The following is a 16,282-nucleotide window of genomic DNA, read 5'->3' as shown; positions in this document are numbered from 1 at the left end:
GCAGTGGGGTGTCTGTCCTCACACACACACACAGACAGTAGACGTCAGGCCCTGCAGTGGGGTGTCTGTCCTCACACACAGACAGTAGACGTCAGGCCCTGCAGTGGGGTGTCTGTCCTCACACACACACACAGACAGTAGACGTCAGGCCCTGCAGTGGGGTGTCTGTCCTCACACACACACACAGACAGTAGACGTCAGGCCCTGCAGGCTCACTCTCTCTCTCTGTCCCGCAGGTGCGATGCCCGGCCTCCCTCAGGCCCTGCGCGGTGTGTGTGCGTGGGCGGCGCTGCTGGCCTGCGACCTGGCGCTGTGGGCGGGGCTGGAGCGGGGCTCCTCCCTCCTGCTGCCGGCCCCGCGGGGCCCCTTCGCCCCCGAGCGCCTGGCGCGGCTCTGGCTGCTGGCGGGCCTGCGTCTGGCCGCGCTGTGGCGGCTGGCGGGCGGGGCGCGGCGCCGCGGGCTGGCGGCCCTGTGCCTGCTGGGCCCGGCCTACGAGAGCGGGCGCCTGGCGCTGGGCGGGCGGCCCCTGGGCACCGGGGGCCCCGGGTTCGCCGCGCTGCGCCTGGGGGCCACAGCCGCCGCCGCGCTCTTCTGGGAGGGCAGCTTCCCCGAGGGCGGGGCGCCGGGGGGCGGCGAGAGGGCGGCCCGGGGGCTCTTCCTGCGCGTGCTGCGCCTCTACCGGCCCGACCTGCTGCCCATGGGCGCCGCCTTCGTCTTCCTGGCCCTCGCCGTGCTCTGTGAGTCCTGCCTCTGCCCATTCCACTCCTCTCACACTGGGAACACTGGGCACACTGGGCACACTGGGACAGGAGACAGTCCCGCAGCTCGTGTGTGTACAGAGTGTGTGAACACTGCTGCTGACGAGCTTCTGATTAACACAGCCCATTCCACTCCTCTCACACTGGGCACACTGGGAACACTGGGACAGGAGACAGTCCAGCAGCTCGTGTGTGTACAGAGTGTGTGTACACTGCTGCTGACGAGCTTCTGATTAACACACAGCCCATTCCACTCCTCTCACACTGGGCACACTGGGACAGGAGACAGTCCAGCAGCTCGTGTGTGTACAGAGTGTGTGAACACTGCTGCTGACGAGCTTCTGATTAACACACAGCCCATTCCACTCCTCTCACACTGGGCACACTGGGCACACTGGGACAGGAGACAGTCCCGCAGCTCGTGTGTGTACAGAGTGTGTGTACACTGCTGCTGACAAGCTTCTGATTAACACACAGCCCATTCCACTCCTCTCACACTGGGCACACTGGGAACACTGGGACAGGAGACAGTCCAGCAGCTCGTGTGTGTACAGAGTGTGTGAACACTGCTGCTGACGAGCTTCTGATTAACACAGCCCATTCCACTCCTCTCACACTGGGCACACTGGGAACACTGGGACAGGAGACAGTCCAGCAGCTCGTGTGTGTACAGAGTGTGTGTACACTGCTGCTGACGAGCTTCTGATTAACACACAGCCCATTCCACTCCTCTCACACTGGGCACACTGGGACAGGAGACAGTCCAGCAGCTCGTGTGTGTACAGAGTGTGTGAACACTGCTGCTGACGAGCTTCTGATTAACACACAGCCCATTCCACTCCTCTCACACTGGGCACACTGGGACAGGAGACAGTCCAGCAGCTCGTGTGTGTACAGAGTGTGTGTACACTGCTGCTGACGAGCTTCTGATTAACACACAGCCCATTCCACTCCTCTCACACTGGGCACACTGGGACAGGAGACAGTCCCGCAGCTCGTGTGTGTACAGAGTGTGTGAACACTGCTGCTGACGAGCTTCTGATTAACACACAGCCCATTCCAGTCCTCTCACACTGGGCACACTGGGACAGGAGACAGTCCAGCAGCTCGTGTGTGTACAGAGTGTGTGTACACTGCTGCTGACGAGCTTCTGATTAACACACAGCCCATTCCACTCCTCTCACACTGGGCACACTGGGACAGGAGACAGTCCAGCAGCTCGTGTGTGTACACTGCTGCTGACGAGCTTCTGATTAACACACAGCCCATTCCACTCCTCTCACACTGGGAACACTGGGCACACTGGGACAGGAGACAGTCCCGCAGCTCGTGTGTGTACAGAGTGTGTGAACACTGCTGCTGACGAGCTTCTGATTAACACACAGCCCATTCCACTCCTCTCACACTGGGCACACTGGGACAGGAGACAGTCCAGCAGCTCGTGTGTGTACAGAGTGTGTGTACACTGCTGCTGACGAGCTTCTGATTAACACACAGCCCATTCCACTCCTCTCACACTGGGCACACTGGGACAGGAGACAGTCCCGCAGCTCGTGTGTGTACAGAGTGTGTGAACACTGCTGCTGACGAGCTTCTGATTAACACATAGCCCATTCCACTCCTCTCACACTGGGCACACTGGGACAGGAGACAGTCCAGCAGCTCGTGTGTGTTGACTCTGTGTGTCTGTGGGCAGGTGAGATGTTTATCCCCTTCTACACTGGGAAGGTGATCGACATCCTGGGCTCCCAGTACCAGCAGAGCAATTTCCTGACGGCCATCCTGTTCATGGGCCTCTTCTCCATTGGCAGGTGAGACCTGTCTGTCTCTCTCAGTGTCTTCTCCATGGGCAGGTGAGACCTGTCTGTCTCTCTCAGTGCTCAGTGTCCTGTGTCCAGAGCTCTCTGTGTGCGGGGTGTGTCTGTGTGTATCAGCAGTGCTCTGATCTGGGGGTGCCCTGTGTCCAGAGCTCTCTGTGTGCGGGGTGTGTCTGTGTGTATCAGCAGTGCTCTGATCTGGGGGTGCCCTGTGTCCACAGCTCTCTGTGTGCGGGGTGTGTCTGTGTGTATCAGCAGTGCTCTGATCTGGGGGTGCCCTGTGTCCAGAGCTCTCTGTGTGCGGGGTGTGTCTGTGTGTATCAGCAGTGCTCTGATCTGGGGGTGTCCTGTGTCCACAGCTCTCTGTGTGCGGGGTGTGTCTTTGTGTATCAGCAGTGCTCTGATCTGGGGGTGCCCTGTGTCCACAGCTCTCTGTGTGCGGGGTGTGTCTGTGTGTATCAGCAGTGCTCTGATCTGGGGGTGCCCTGTGTCCAGAGCTCTCTGTGTGCGGGGTGTGTCTGTGTGTATCAGCAGTGCTCTGATCTGGGGGTGCCCTGTGTCCACAGCTCTCTGTGTGCGGGGTGTCGTGGGGGCCTGTTCATGTGCTGCATCGCTGGTTTCTCGCGGAGGATCAAGGTGCTGCTCTTCGGCGCTCTGGTGCGACAGGAGGTCGGCTTCTTCGAAACGACCAAAACAGGTGAGAGAGGAGCCCTGAGTCCCCTGCCCCCTGAGACCCCTGAGCCCCCTGCCCCCTGAGTCATAAGGGTCGAGCTGCCCAGAGCCCTGAGCCCCCTGAACTCTGACCCCCGAGCCCCGAGGGCCGAGCTGCCCTGTGGCACGAGCAGGTGGTAACTGGACAGGAGCCGGTTGTGGGGAACCCTGAATCCCACCTGTAGGGCTGTGGGGTGTCGGGGCCACAGAGGCCCGTGGCTCTCGGGGGCCTGCTCTCGCGCTGACCCGCCCCCGCTGTGCCCTGCAGGGGACCTGACCTCCCGGCTGGCCACTGACACCAGGCTGATGGGCATGACGGTGGCCCTGAACGTGAACGTGCTGCTCCGGACGCTGGTCAGGACCGTGGGCATGCTGGCCCTCATGGTCAGCCTGTTCTGGAAGCTCACCCTGCTCATGCTGACCGAGACGCCCGTGACGGGCCTGCTGCAGAACGTCTACGACACCTACTACCAGGTACGGCCCAGGGCAGGCACTATCCCACCTGTCCCACCTGTCCCACCTGTCCTACCAGGTACGGCCCAGGGCAGGCACTATCCCACCTGTCTCACCTGTGCTCTCACTGTCGCGTGTCCTGCAGAGGCTGTCGAAGGAGGTGCAGGACTCGGTGGCCAGGGCGAACGAGGCGGCGGGCGAGTCAGTGTCGGGCATCAGGACTCTGCGCAGCTTCAACACTGAGGAGAGCGAGGCCAGGAGATACGACAGCAGGCTGGAGGACACTCACCTCCTGAAGACCAGGAGAGACACCGTCAGGGCTGTGTACCTGCTCCTCCGCAGGGTAGAGTCCAGACCGCTGTCCTCCTCACATCCTGTCCAGTCAGGGTGTCTGTCTGAACCCCTCTCTCTCTCAGTGCAGTGTTCATGTACTGGAGTGTCCAGTCAGTGTGTGTGTGAACCCCTCTCTCTCTCAGTGCAGTGTTCATGTACTGGAGTGTCCAGTCAGTGTGTGTCTGTATGAACCCCTCTCTCTCTCAGTGCAGTGTTCATGTACTGGAGTGTCCAGTCAGTGTGTGTGTGAACCCCTCTCTCTCTCAGTGCAGTGTTCATGTACTGGAGTGTCCAGTCAGTGTGTGTGTATGAACCCCTCTCTCTCAGTGCAGTGTCAGTGTACTGGAGTGTCCAGTCAGTGTGTGTCTGTATGAACCCCTCTCTCTCTCAGTGCAGTGTTCATGTACTGGAGTGTCCAGTCAGTGTGTCTGTGTGAACCCCTCTCTCTCTCAGTGCAGTGTTCATGTACTGGAGTGTCCAGTCAGTGTGTCTGTGTGAACCCCTCTCTCTCTCAGTGCAGTGTTCATGTACTGGAGTGTCCAGTCAGTGTGTGTGTATGAACCCCTCTCTCTCAGTGCAGTGTCAGTGTACTGGAGTGTCCAGTCAGTGTGTATAAGCTCTGTGTCTCTGCTGCAGCTCGTCTCTCTGGGGATGCAGGTCATCATGCTCTACTTTGGGAGACTCTTCATCCAGACAGGACAGATGACCACAGGGAACCTGGTCTCCTTCCTCCTCTACCAGAAGGACCTGGGGAGAAATATTAGGGTGTGTCTGTGTTCCTAGTTGCCTTGGTTTGTATTCAACAGCATAGATTTAAGGACAAATGTATTTAAATTTTTAAGCAGAACATGTATCAGAATGAAATACTACTCACTTAAATCTAGTGAATATCATTTTATAAATTGAATATAATTCTTGAAGAATTATAAGTAGTGACTATTGTCTTTTCAGTACTTGTACATTTTTCTCATTTAAAATTTACAGCACTATAATCACGTTACATTATCCTCACTTCACATCACAGCATCACTATCAGATTCCAAAATTCACTTCAGTTTTGTTATTCTTTCATGATATTCAAGAGAGCCGGAAAGTTTTACTTGAGAAGTTCACTTCTGTTGCTGTAATAGTCATTGATCAGTTTGAGTAGGGAGCTGCGTCAGCATGGGTAGGCTGCAAAGGAACAAGTACAGGTTTATTCCTGCTGAAGAGAGGTTTGTGTTTCCTTCTCTTTTCAGCCTGGGATAAACCTTTACGTGTTCCGTAGTAATGACTCTTTTCACTAAACTGGATGATATGGCCTTCAAACTATTTAAAAATACAAACTAAAAGCAAACAATCCTGACAAGATTTCTTGCTAAAACGTTTGCTCCCGGTCTGTGTTTATGGATTTCATCCCAGACTCTGATTTACGTCTTCGGGGACATGCTGAACTCGGTGGGCGCGGCCGGCAAGGTGTTCGAGTACCTGGACAGGAGGCCCCAGGTGTGTGCGGAGGGCAGCCTGCAGCCCCCCTCTCTGAGAGGACACGTCCAGTTCAGGAACGTCACCTTCTCCTACCCCAGCAGGCCCGACCGGCCGGCCCTCCAGGTACTGTCTGTAACAGTGTAATACCAGTGTAATACGCGTGTAGTAACACCTCCTTCCTGCTCAGACTGTCAGCAATACAGTGACTGAGGAGCTGAGTCCTGCAGAGAGAGCACTGTGTCTGAACAGTGTTTCCTGTCTGTATCAGTCTAGTAACCCTGAACCCTTTATATACTGTCTATAACACAGTCATAACAGTGTAATACACGTGTAATAACACCTCCTTCCTGCTCAGACTGTCAAAAATTATACAGTGACTTAGGAGCTGAGCCCTGCAGAGACAGCACTGTGTCTGAACATTGTTTCCTGTCTGTATCAGTCCAGTAACCCTGAACCCTTTATATACTGTCTATAACAGTGTAATACCAGTGTAACAGTGCTGAAGTGTTACTCCATTGCTAGTCAGGCACCCTGTGGACACCCTGACCTCTGTGCTCTCACAGGGCTTGTCTCTGGAGCTGAAGGCTGGCCAGATCACCGCTCTGGTCGGACCCTCAGGAGGAGGAAAGACCACCTGTGTGAGTCTGCTGGAGAGATTCTACGAGCCCCAGGAGGGAGAGATCCTGCTGGACGGACACCTGCTGCAGGAGTACGAGCACAGCTACCTGCACAGCAAGGTACCGATACTGCACTGTACTGCAGTAATAACACTGTACCGCACTGTACTACAGCACAGTGAGGTACCGATACTGTACTACAGTAATAACACTGTACTGCACTGTACTACAGCACAGCGAGGCACCGATACTGTACTACAGTAATAACACTGTACTGCACTGTACTACAGCACAGCGAGGTACCGATACTGCACTGTACTACAGTAATAACACTGTACTGCACTGTACTACAGCACAGCGAGGTACCGATACTGTACTACAGAAATAACACTGTACTGCACTGTACTACAGCACAGCAAGGTACCGATACTGCACTGTACTGCAGTAATAACACTGTACTGCACTGTACTACAGCACAGTGAGGCACCGATACTGCACTGTACTGCAGTAATAACACTGTACTGCACTGTACTACAGCACAGTGAGGCACCGATACTGTACTGTACTACAGTAATAACACTGTACTGCACTGTACTACAGCACAGCGAGGTACTGATACTGTACTACAGAAATAACACTGTACTGCACTGTACTACAGCACAGCGAGGCACCGATACTGTACTACAGTAATAACACTGTACTACAGTAATAACACTGTACTGCACGGTACTACAGCACAGCGAGGTACCGATACTGTACTGTACTACAGTAATAACACTGTACTGCACTGTGCTGTGTGACAGTAGTAATACTGTGCTATTCCACAGTAATGATACTCCACTGTCCTACACTTGCGCCTCAGTGTGACTCAGGGCTGCTCTCTCTCTCTCAGGTGTCCATGGTCGGTCAGGAGCCGGTTCTGTTCTCTGGATCCATCCGGGACAACATTGCCTACGGACTCCCAGACTGTCCGCTGGAGAGAGTACAGAGAGCAGCTGAGAGTGCAAACGCACACAACTTCATCTCTGCGCTGGAGCAGGGCTACGACACAGGTGACACTGGACTGATATAGATACAGTAACACACTGACACAGTGATGTAGAGTCACTCCTCACTGCGCTGGAGCAGAGCTACGACACAGGTGACACTGTACTGATATAGATACAGTGACACACTGACACAGTGATGTAGAGTCACTCCTCACTGCGCTGGAGCAGGGCTACGACACAGGTGACACTGTACTGATATAGATACAGTGACACACTGACACAGTGATGTAGAGTCACTCCTCACTGCGCTGGAGCAGGGCTACGACACAGGTGACACTGTACTGATATAGATACAGTGACACACTGACACAGTGATGTAGAGTCACTCCTCACTGCGCTGGAGCAGGGCTACGACACAGGTGACACTGTACTGATATAGATACAGTAACACACTGACACAGTGATGTAGAGTCACTCCTCACTGCGCTGGAGCAGGGCTACGACACAGGTGACACTGTACTGATATAGATACAGTAACACACTGACACAGTGATGTAGAGTCACTCCTCACTGCGCTGGAGCAGGGCTACGACACAGGTGACACTGTACTGATATAGATACAGTAACACACTGACACAGTGATGTAGAGTCACTCCTCACTGCGCTGGAGCAGGGCTACGACACAGGTGACACTGTACTGATATAGATACAGTGACACACTGACACAGTGATGTAGAGTCACTCCTCACTGCGCTGGAGCAGGGCTACGACACAGGTGAGACTGGACTGATATAGATACAGTGACACACTGACACAGTGATGCAGAGTCACTCCTCACTGCGCTGGAGCAGGGCTACGACACAGGTGACACTGTACTGATATAGATACAGTGACACACTGACACAGTGATGTAGAGTCACTCCTCACTGCGCTGGAGCAGGGCTACGACACAGGTGAGACTGGACTGATATAGATACAGTGACACACTGACACAGTGATGCAGAGTCACTCCTCACTGCGCTGGAGCAGGGCTACGACACAGGTGACACTGTACTGATATAGATACAGTGACACACTGACACAGTGATGTAGAGTCACTCCTCACTGCGCTGGAGCAGGGCTACGACACAGGTGACACTGTACTGATATAGATACAGTGACACACTGACACAGTGATGTAGAGTCACTCCTCACTGCGCTGGAGCAGGGCTACGACACAGGTGACACTGTACTGATATAGATACAGTGACACACTGACACAGTGATGTAGAGTCACTCCTCACTGCGCTGGAGCAGGGCTACGACACAGGTGATACTGTACTGATATAGATACAGTGACACACTGACACAGTGATGTAGAGTCACTCCTCACTGCGCTGGAGCAGGGCTACGACACAGGTGACACTGTACTGATATAGATACAGTAACACACTGACACAGTGATGTAGAGTCACTCCTCACTGCGCTGGAGCAGGGCTACGACACAGGTGACACTGTACTGATATAGATACAGTAACACACTGACACAGTGATGTAGAGTCACTCCTCACTGCGCTGGAGCAGGGCTACGACACAGGTGACACTGTACTGATATAGATACAGTAACACACTGACACGGTGATGTAGAGTCACTCCTCACTGCGCTGGAGCAGGGCTACGACACAGGTGACACTGTACTGATATAGATACAGTAACACACTGACACGGTGATGTAGAGTCACTCCTCACTGCGCTGGAATAGGGCTACGACACAGGTGACACTGTACTGATATAGATACAGTGACACACTGACACGGTGATGTAGAGTCACTCCTCACTGCGCTGGAGCAGGGCTACGACACAGGTGACACTGTACTGATATAGATACAGTGACACACTGACACGGTGATGTAGAGTCACTCCTCACTGCGCTGGAGCAGGGCTACGACACAGGTGACACTGTACTGATATAGATACAGTAACACACTGACACAGTGATGCAGAGTCACTCCTCACTGCGCTGGAGCAGGGCTACGACACAGGTGACACTGTACTGATATAGATACAGTAACACACTGACACAGTGATGTAGAGTCACTCCTCACTGCGCTGGAGCAGAGCTACGACACAGGTGACACTGTACTGATATAGATACAGTAACACACTGACACAGTGATGTAGAGTCACTCCTCACTGCGCTGGAGCAGGGCTACGACACAGGTGACACTGTACTGATATAGATACCGTGACACACTGACACAGTGATGTAGAGTCACTCCTCACTGCGCTGGAGCAGGGCTACGACACAGGTGACACTGTACTGATATAGATACAGTGACACACTGACACAGTGATGTAGAGTCACTCCTCACTGCGCTGGAGCAGGGCTACGACACAGGTGACACTGTACTGGTATAGATACAGTAACACACTGACACAGTGATGTAGAGTCACTCCTCACTGCGCTGGAGCAGGGCTACGACACAGGTGACACTGTACTGATATAGATACAGTGACACACTGACACGGTGATGTAGAGTCACTCCTCACTGCGCTGGAGCAGGGCTACGACACAGGTGACACTGTACTGATATAGATACAGTGACACACTGACACAGTGATGTAGAGTCACTCCTCACTGCGCTGGAGCAGAGCTACGACACAGGTGACACTGTACTGATATAGATACAGTGACACACTGACACGGTGATGTAGAGTCACTCCTCACTGCGCTGGAGCAGGGCTACGACACAGGTGACACTGTACTGATATAGATACAGTGACACACTGACACGGTGATGTAGAGTCACTCCTCACTGCGCTGGAGCAGGGCTACGACACAGGTGACACTGTACTGATATAGATACAGTAACACACTGACACGGTGATGTAGAGTCACTCCTCACTGCGCTGGAGCAGGGCTACGACACAGGTGACACTGTACTGATATAGATACAGTAACACACTGACACGGTGATGCAGAGTCACTCCTCACTGCGCTGGAGCAGGGCTACGACACAGGTGACACTGTACTGATATAGATACAGTGACACACTGACACAGTGATGTAGAGTCACTCCTCACTGCGCTGGAGCAGGGCTACGACACAGGTGACACTGTACTGATATAGATACAGTGACACACTGACACGGTGATGTAGAGTCACTCCTCACTGCGCTGGAGCAGGGCTACGACACAGGTGACACTGTACTGATATAGATACAGTGACACACTGACACGGTGATGTAGAGTCACTCCTCACTGCGCTGGAGCAGGGCTACGACACAGGTGACACTGTACTGATATAGATACAGTAACACACTGACACGGTGATGTAGAGTCACTCCTCACTGCGCTGGAGCAGGGCTACGACACAGGTGACACTGTACTGATATAGATACAGTAACACACTGACACGGTGATGTAGAGTCACTCCTCACTGCGCTGGAGCAGAGCTACGACACAGGTGACACTGTACTGATATAGATACAGTGACACACTGACACAGTGATGTAGAGTCACTCCTCACTGCGCTGGAGCAGGGCTACGACACAGGTGACACTGTACTGATATAGATACAGTAACACACTGACACAGTGATGTAGAGTCACTCCTCACTGCGCTGGAGCAGGGCTACGACACAGGTGACACTGTACTGATATAGATACAGTAACACACTGACACAGTGATGTAGAGTCACTCCTCACTGCGCTGGAGCAGGGCTACGACACAGGTGACACTGTACTGATATAGATACAGTAACACACTGACACAGTGATGTAGAGTCACTCCTCACTGCGCTGGAGCAGAGCTACGACACAGGTGACACTGTACTGATATAGATACAGTAACACACTGACGCAGTGATGTAGAGTCACTCCTCACTGCGCTGGAGCAGAGCTACGACACAGGTGACACTGTACTGATATAGATACAGTAACACACTGACGCAGTGATGTAGAGTCACTCCTCACTGCGCTGGAGCAGGGCTACGACACAGGTGACACTGTACTGATATAGATACAGTGACACACTGACACAGTGATGTAGAGTCACTCCTCACTGCGCTGGAGCAGGGCTACGACACAGGTGACACTGTACTGATATAGATACAGTAACACACTGACACAGTGATGTAGAGTCACTCCTCACTGCGCTGGAGCAGAGCTACGACACAGGTGACACTGTACTGATATAGATACAGTGACACACTGACACGGTGATGTAGAGTCACTCCTCACTGCGCTGGAGCAGGGCTACGACACAGGTGACACTGTACTGATATAGATACAGTAACACACTGACACAGTGATGTAGAGTCACTCCTCACTGCGCTGGAGCAGGGCTACGACACAGGTGACACTGTACTGATATAGATACAGTGACACACTGACACGGTGATGTAGAGTCACTCCTCACTGCGCTGGAGCAGGGCTACGACACAGGTGACACTGTACTGATATAGATACAGTAACACACTGACACAGTGATGTAGAGTCACTCCTCACTGCGCTGGAGCAGAGCTACGACACAGGTGACACTGTACTGATATAGATACAGTGACACACTGACACGGTGATGTAGAGTCACTCCTCACTGCGCTGGAGCAGGGCTACGACACAGGTGACACTGTACTGATATAGATACAGTAACACACTGACACAGTGATGTAGAGTCACTCCTCACTGCGCTGGAGCAGGGCTACGACACAGGTGACACTGTACTGATATAGATACAGTGACACACTGACACAGTGATGTAGAGTCACTCCTCACTGCGCTGGAGCAGGGCTACGACACAGGTGACACTGTACTGATATAGATACAGTGACACACTGACACGGTGATGTAGAGTCACTCCTCACTGCGCTGGAGCAGGGCTACGACACAGGTGACACTGTACTGATATAGATACAGTGACACACTGACACAGTGATGTAGACACCTGACACCTCCACTGCGCTGTGTTTCAGATGTGGGGGATCGGGGCGCCCAGCTCTCTGGGGGAGAGAAGCAGCGCATCGCCATCGCCAGAGCTCTGATCAGAGACCCCCAGATCCTCATCCTGGACGAGGCCACCAGCTGTCTGGACGCTGACAGTGAGCACGCGGTCAGTGTGATTGTCCTGACCCCACTGTGTGACAGCGAGTGTCTCTCTGTGTGTCTCAGTGTCAGTGCAGTGATACTGTGTGTGTGTGTAGTAATACTGTGTGTGTGTCTCAGTGTCAGTGATCCTGTGTGTGTGTGTCTCAGTGTCAGTGATCCTGTGTGTGTGTGTCTCAGTGTCAGTGCAGTGATACTGTGTGTGTAGTAATACTGTGTGTGTGTGTCTCAGTGTCAGTGCAGTGATACTGTGTGTGTGTGTCTCTGTGTCAGTGCAGTGATCCTGTGTGTGTGTAGTAATACTGTGTGTGTGTGTCTCAGATCCAGCAGGCTCTCTCTGGCTGCTCTCGGACAGTGCTAGTTGTGTCTCAGTGTCAGTGCAGTGATACTGTGTGTGTGTCTCAGTGTCAGTGCAGTGATACTGTGTGTGTGTAGTAATACTGTGTGTGTGTGTCTCAGATCCAGCAGGCTCTCTCTGGCTGCTCTCGGACAGTGCTGGTTGTGTCTCAGTGTCAGTGCAGTGATACTGTGTGTGTGTAGTAATACTGTGTGTGTGTTTCAGTGTCAGTGCAGTGATACTGTGTGTGTGTAGTAATACTGTGTGTGTGTCTCAGTGTCAGTGCAGTGATACTGTGTGTGTGTAGTAATACTGTGTGTGTGTCTCAGTGTCAGTGCAGTGATACTGTGTGTGTGTGTAGTAATACTGTGTGTGTGTGTCTCAGATCCAGCAGGCTCTCTCTGGCTGCTCTCGGACAGTGCTGGTTGTGGCTCACAGGCTGAAGACGGTGGAGAGGGCCGATCAGATCATTGTGATTGACGGAGGGAGGGTGCTGGAGCAGGGCACGCACCAGGAGCTGATGGCCAGCAGGGGGAGCTACTACAGGCTGAGGGAGCGGCTCTTCACCGAGGAGAACGGTGACCAGTGACCACATGGATGCAACAGCCTCCTGTCCAACACAATAGATTCATAACAGGACAAGAGTATCAATATAAATCGGCCCTGTGGTTGAAGCCGATACCCTGGCTTCTCTCCAGACACAGCTGGGAGAGCTCCTCCAGTCAGGACAGGAGGCTCTACTGTACACAGAGGGGGGTGGGGGTGGGGAACAAGCTGCCCAGCCCTGTGGTTGAAGCCGATACCCTGGCTTCTCTCCAGACACAGCTGGGTGAGCTCCTCCAGTCAGGACAGGAGGCTCTACTGTACACAGAGAGGGGTGGGGGTGGGGAACAGGCTGCCCAGCCCTGTGGTTGAAGCCGATACCCTGGCTTCTCTCCAGACACAGCTGGGTGAGCTCCTCCAGTCAGGACAGGAGGCTCTGCTGTACACAGTGGGGGGTGGGGGTGGGGAACAAGCTGGGTGAGCTCCTCCAGTCAGGACAGGAGGCTCTGCTGTACACAGAGGGGGGTGGGGGTGGGGAACAAGCTGCCCAGCCCTGTGGTTGAAGCCGATACCCTGGCTTCTCTCCAGACACAGCTGGGTGAGCTCCTCCAGTCAGGACAGGAGGCTCTGCTGTACACAGAGGGGGGTGGGGGTGGGGAACAGGCTGCCCAGCCCTGTGGTTGAAGCCGATACCCCAGCTTCTCTACAGACACAGCTGGGTGAGCTCCTCCAGTCAGGACAGGAGGCTCTTCTGTAGGACCTTAGGGTTATTTACCTACTAATGAGCAAATGAATTATGTTCTTAAGGGAGACCACACTACACTGGGGTGATGTGACGCCTAAAGAAACTGGAATTAAGCCTGTCTTGTTCCTTTACGGTAAAACTGCTGCAGGTAGGGGTGAAAGGATTGGGGTGTCACTAAAAATACTGCATTAAAGAAAAAACCTATTTCGGGATTCCTATTGGCTACGGGAGAGCTCGTTTTTCAGCCAATCAGCGTCGCCGCGTCACTGGTCGCCGGGCAGCGAGCCGCCGGGCAGGTTGGCCTCGCCGGAAACGCCGAGTTTAACCTCTGACCCCGCCCGGCTGCCATGGTGACGGTGTCGTCCTTTCCGGTTCGGCTACAAACTTCCTAGACGCGGTAGATTAAGACTCCATTACCCAACGATTTAAAATTAATATAGATGACAAATGTGTTTTTTGTGACAATAGCCCCGAAACTATTCAGCATTTGTTTTGGTTATGTCCCAGGGTAAAAATGTTCTGGACTAAGCTGCAGAATTATTTAAAAGAAGAGACGAATATTGATATTTGTTTTGTTGAAAAAGATATTATGTTAAGTTTCAGCCCCAGTGAAAACAATATAAACATTTCTTTTGTAATACATTTAATTATTATATTGGCACGTTATCACATACATAAAATGAAGTGGTCTGGGAGGTACCCTGTGTTTGAGCATTTTAAAATGGAAGTTAAGGGGTATTTGCAGACTATTTCAAAATGCAAAAAAAAGGAAAGCGGTGCGGACATTATTTTTACTTAATTTGTTTAATCTTTTTTCATAACTTGAATTGATGTAGTAGTATGTACCCCTGACGATATTTTTGTTTGGAATTGTTATATGTACTCTTGTTTGTATTGTAATGTTTGTTGTTTTGTTAAGCATAAATAAATAAAAAATCTTTAAAAAAAGACTCTCTGCAGGTGTTAAATCTGGATCATTCAAATTCAAGCAGCAGGTGAAGCGCACGTTAGCGGAATTGTTGCCAAGTCACATAAACGGATACAGTTCAATTCCGCTTCCTGAGCTTTGTCAATGTTTACATAAATTATCCGATTAACTTTGTGGGCTCGCTTTGTGAAGTTGCCACCACCACACTCTGCTAATAAATAATAATGTTCAATCGAACTTGCGTTTTGTTTTGTATTTGGCGTTTACAGTTTTATTTCGCAGAAACCCGCAAACTTTAACTTAACATTTTATTGGTGATATTTGCGCTATCCAGGCGGGCGGTGAGTGATGACGTCATCAGGGCGCTGCGGACTGTCATGGCGGCGCCCTGCAGGCTTGTATCCATACTGGCCGCGATCGGAGAACTAGGGGGTTTGTCTTGTGGTTTCTGGAGTGTTGTGTGCTGCACTGTGAATAAAGAGCCCTGTGTTTCCTTACCTTGTGGCTGTGAGTGAGTCTGTCCTGAGAGCTGCAGAGGGGGGCTGGGGTTGTCAACTAGGCCCAGATCTGCTGGACATGGGGACAGGACAGGCCTGCTGTCCTCTCTGAGCTGAAACACTGCTGGGTTCAGCTTCTGGTCAGCCAGCGACTCTGCTGCCTGGGGCTCAGAACAGCTGATCCTCCTGACTGACTCCTCTCCCCCTGGCAGGAGTGTGGAGTGACAGAGCAGCAGCAGGTTCTTCCCACTCTGTTTCACTAGGGATAAGAACTAGAGTGCAAACAAACTACTCCAGACTGTTGAAATGATGCCTAAAGCTAAACAAACAGCTCCTGCTGAACTGGGCTCAATTCTGAGGGAGATGAAATGCTGGTCTTGCCTTGTGTGCAGGAGAGTGGTGGGCTTTGCTGTGAAACCAGTTCAAACCCACAACCTTTCTTCTCCATCTGCTCCTTCTTCCACTGGCTCTCCCAGCTCCAGCAGGTCTCTGCTCCATCTGCAGTAACACTGGGAGACTCCACTTCCTGCTTTTTAAATCCTAGCCGACCAATCGCCTTTCTCCACCTGGTCAGCTGACTGAAGGCAGTAGTCAGTGCCTTCTGGGTAATGTAGTTCTGGGTAATGAAGAATCTGTACTGAGAGCAGCTGCAGAAGGTGACTCCTGAAAATGGGATGTAAATTCTGAAAAGAAACCAGGGCCTGAGACAACAGGCATTCTTTTTAATAAAAAGGCACCTTATTTTCTGGTGAGGAACACAGACTCTTAACTGTCGACTCTCTGCAGCCACAAACCGAACCTCCTTATCTTTAATGATCAGCCTGTTCCTGTCTTATTTATCAAGTACCTTTAACTAGCAATCTGTCAGTGTGGGAGACTCCCTTCAGACTGAAGAGACTCAGTTCCCTCAGCCTGTCAGTGTGGGACACTCCCTTCAGACTGAAGAGACTCAGTTCCTCCAGCCTGTCAGTGTGGGACACTCCCTTCAGACTGAAGAGACTCAGTT

The 16,282-nt window shown here is 52.3% G+C and overlaps 2 protein-coding genes across 5 annotated transcripts in view; both read left to right on the top strand.

Annotated features, from left to right (window-relative positions):
• LOC107076259 (BOLA class I histocompatibility antigen, alpha chain BL3-7-like) overlaps window positions 1-16,282 on the top strand; it is a 78,035-nt gene that overhangs the window by 51,919 nt on the left and 9,834 nt on the right. The gene's annotated exons all lie outside the window — the stretch shown is intronic.
• On the top strand, window positions 237-15,276 carry tap2a (transporter associated with antigen processing, subunit type a). Of its 3 annotated transcripts, none has more exons than XM_069198975.1 (11): window positions 237-737; window positions 2,455-2,569; window positions 3,142-3,272; window positions 3,555-3,760; window positions 3,885-4,082; window positions 4,709-4,837; window positions 5,474-5,662; window positions 6,103-6,276; window positions 7,049-7,208; window positions 12,097-12,233; window positions 12,949-15,276. In XM_069198975.1, exons 1-11 carry the CDS (start codon window positions 242-244, stop codon window positions 13,150-13,152), a joined length of 2,139 nt encoding a protein of 712 aa, XP_069055076.1. In that variant the 5' UTR covers window positions 237-241; the 3' UTR covers window positions 13,153-15,276. The 3 variants fall into 3 exon arrangements, with proteins under 3 accessions (XP_069055076.1, XP_069055078.1, XP_069055077.1); XM_069198977.1 differs by lacking the exon at window positions 12,949-15,276 and adding an exon at window positions 12,686-12,781; XM_069198976.1 differs by lacking the exon at window positions 12,949-15,276 and adding an exon at window positions 12,548-12,675.

Source organism: Lepisosteus oculatus, chromosome 14, assembly GCF_040954835.1.
Source record: "Lepisosteus oculatus isolate fLepOcu1 chromosome 14, fLepOcu1.hap2, whole genome shotgun sequence".
NCBI classification, from domain to species: domain Eukaryota; kingdom Metazoa; phylum Chordata; class Actinopteri; order Semionotiformes; family Lepisosteidae; genus Lepisosteus; species Lepisosteus oculatus.
Note: the sequence above shows the minus strand (reverse complement) of the source record. Positions and strands in the feature narration are given on the sequence as shown.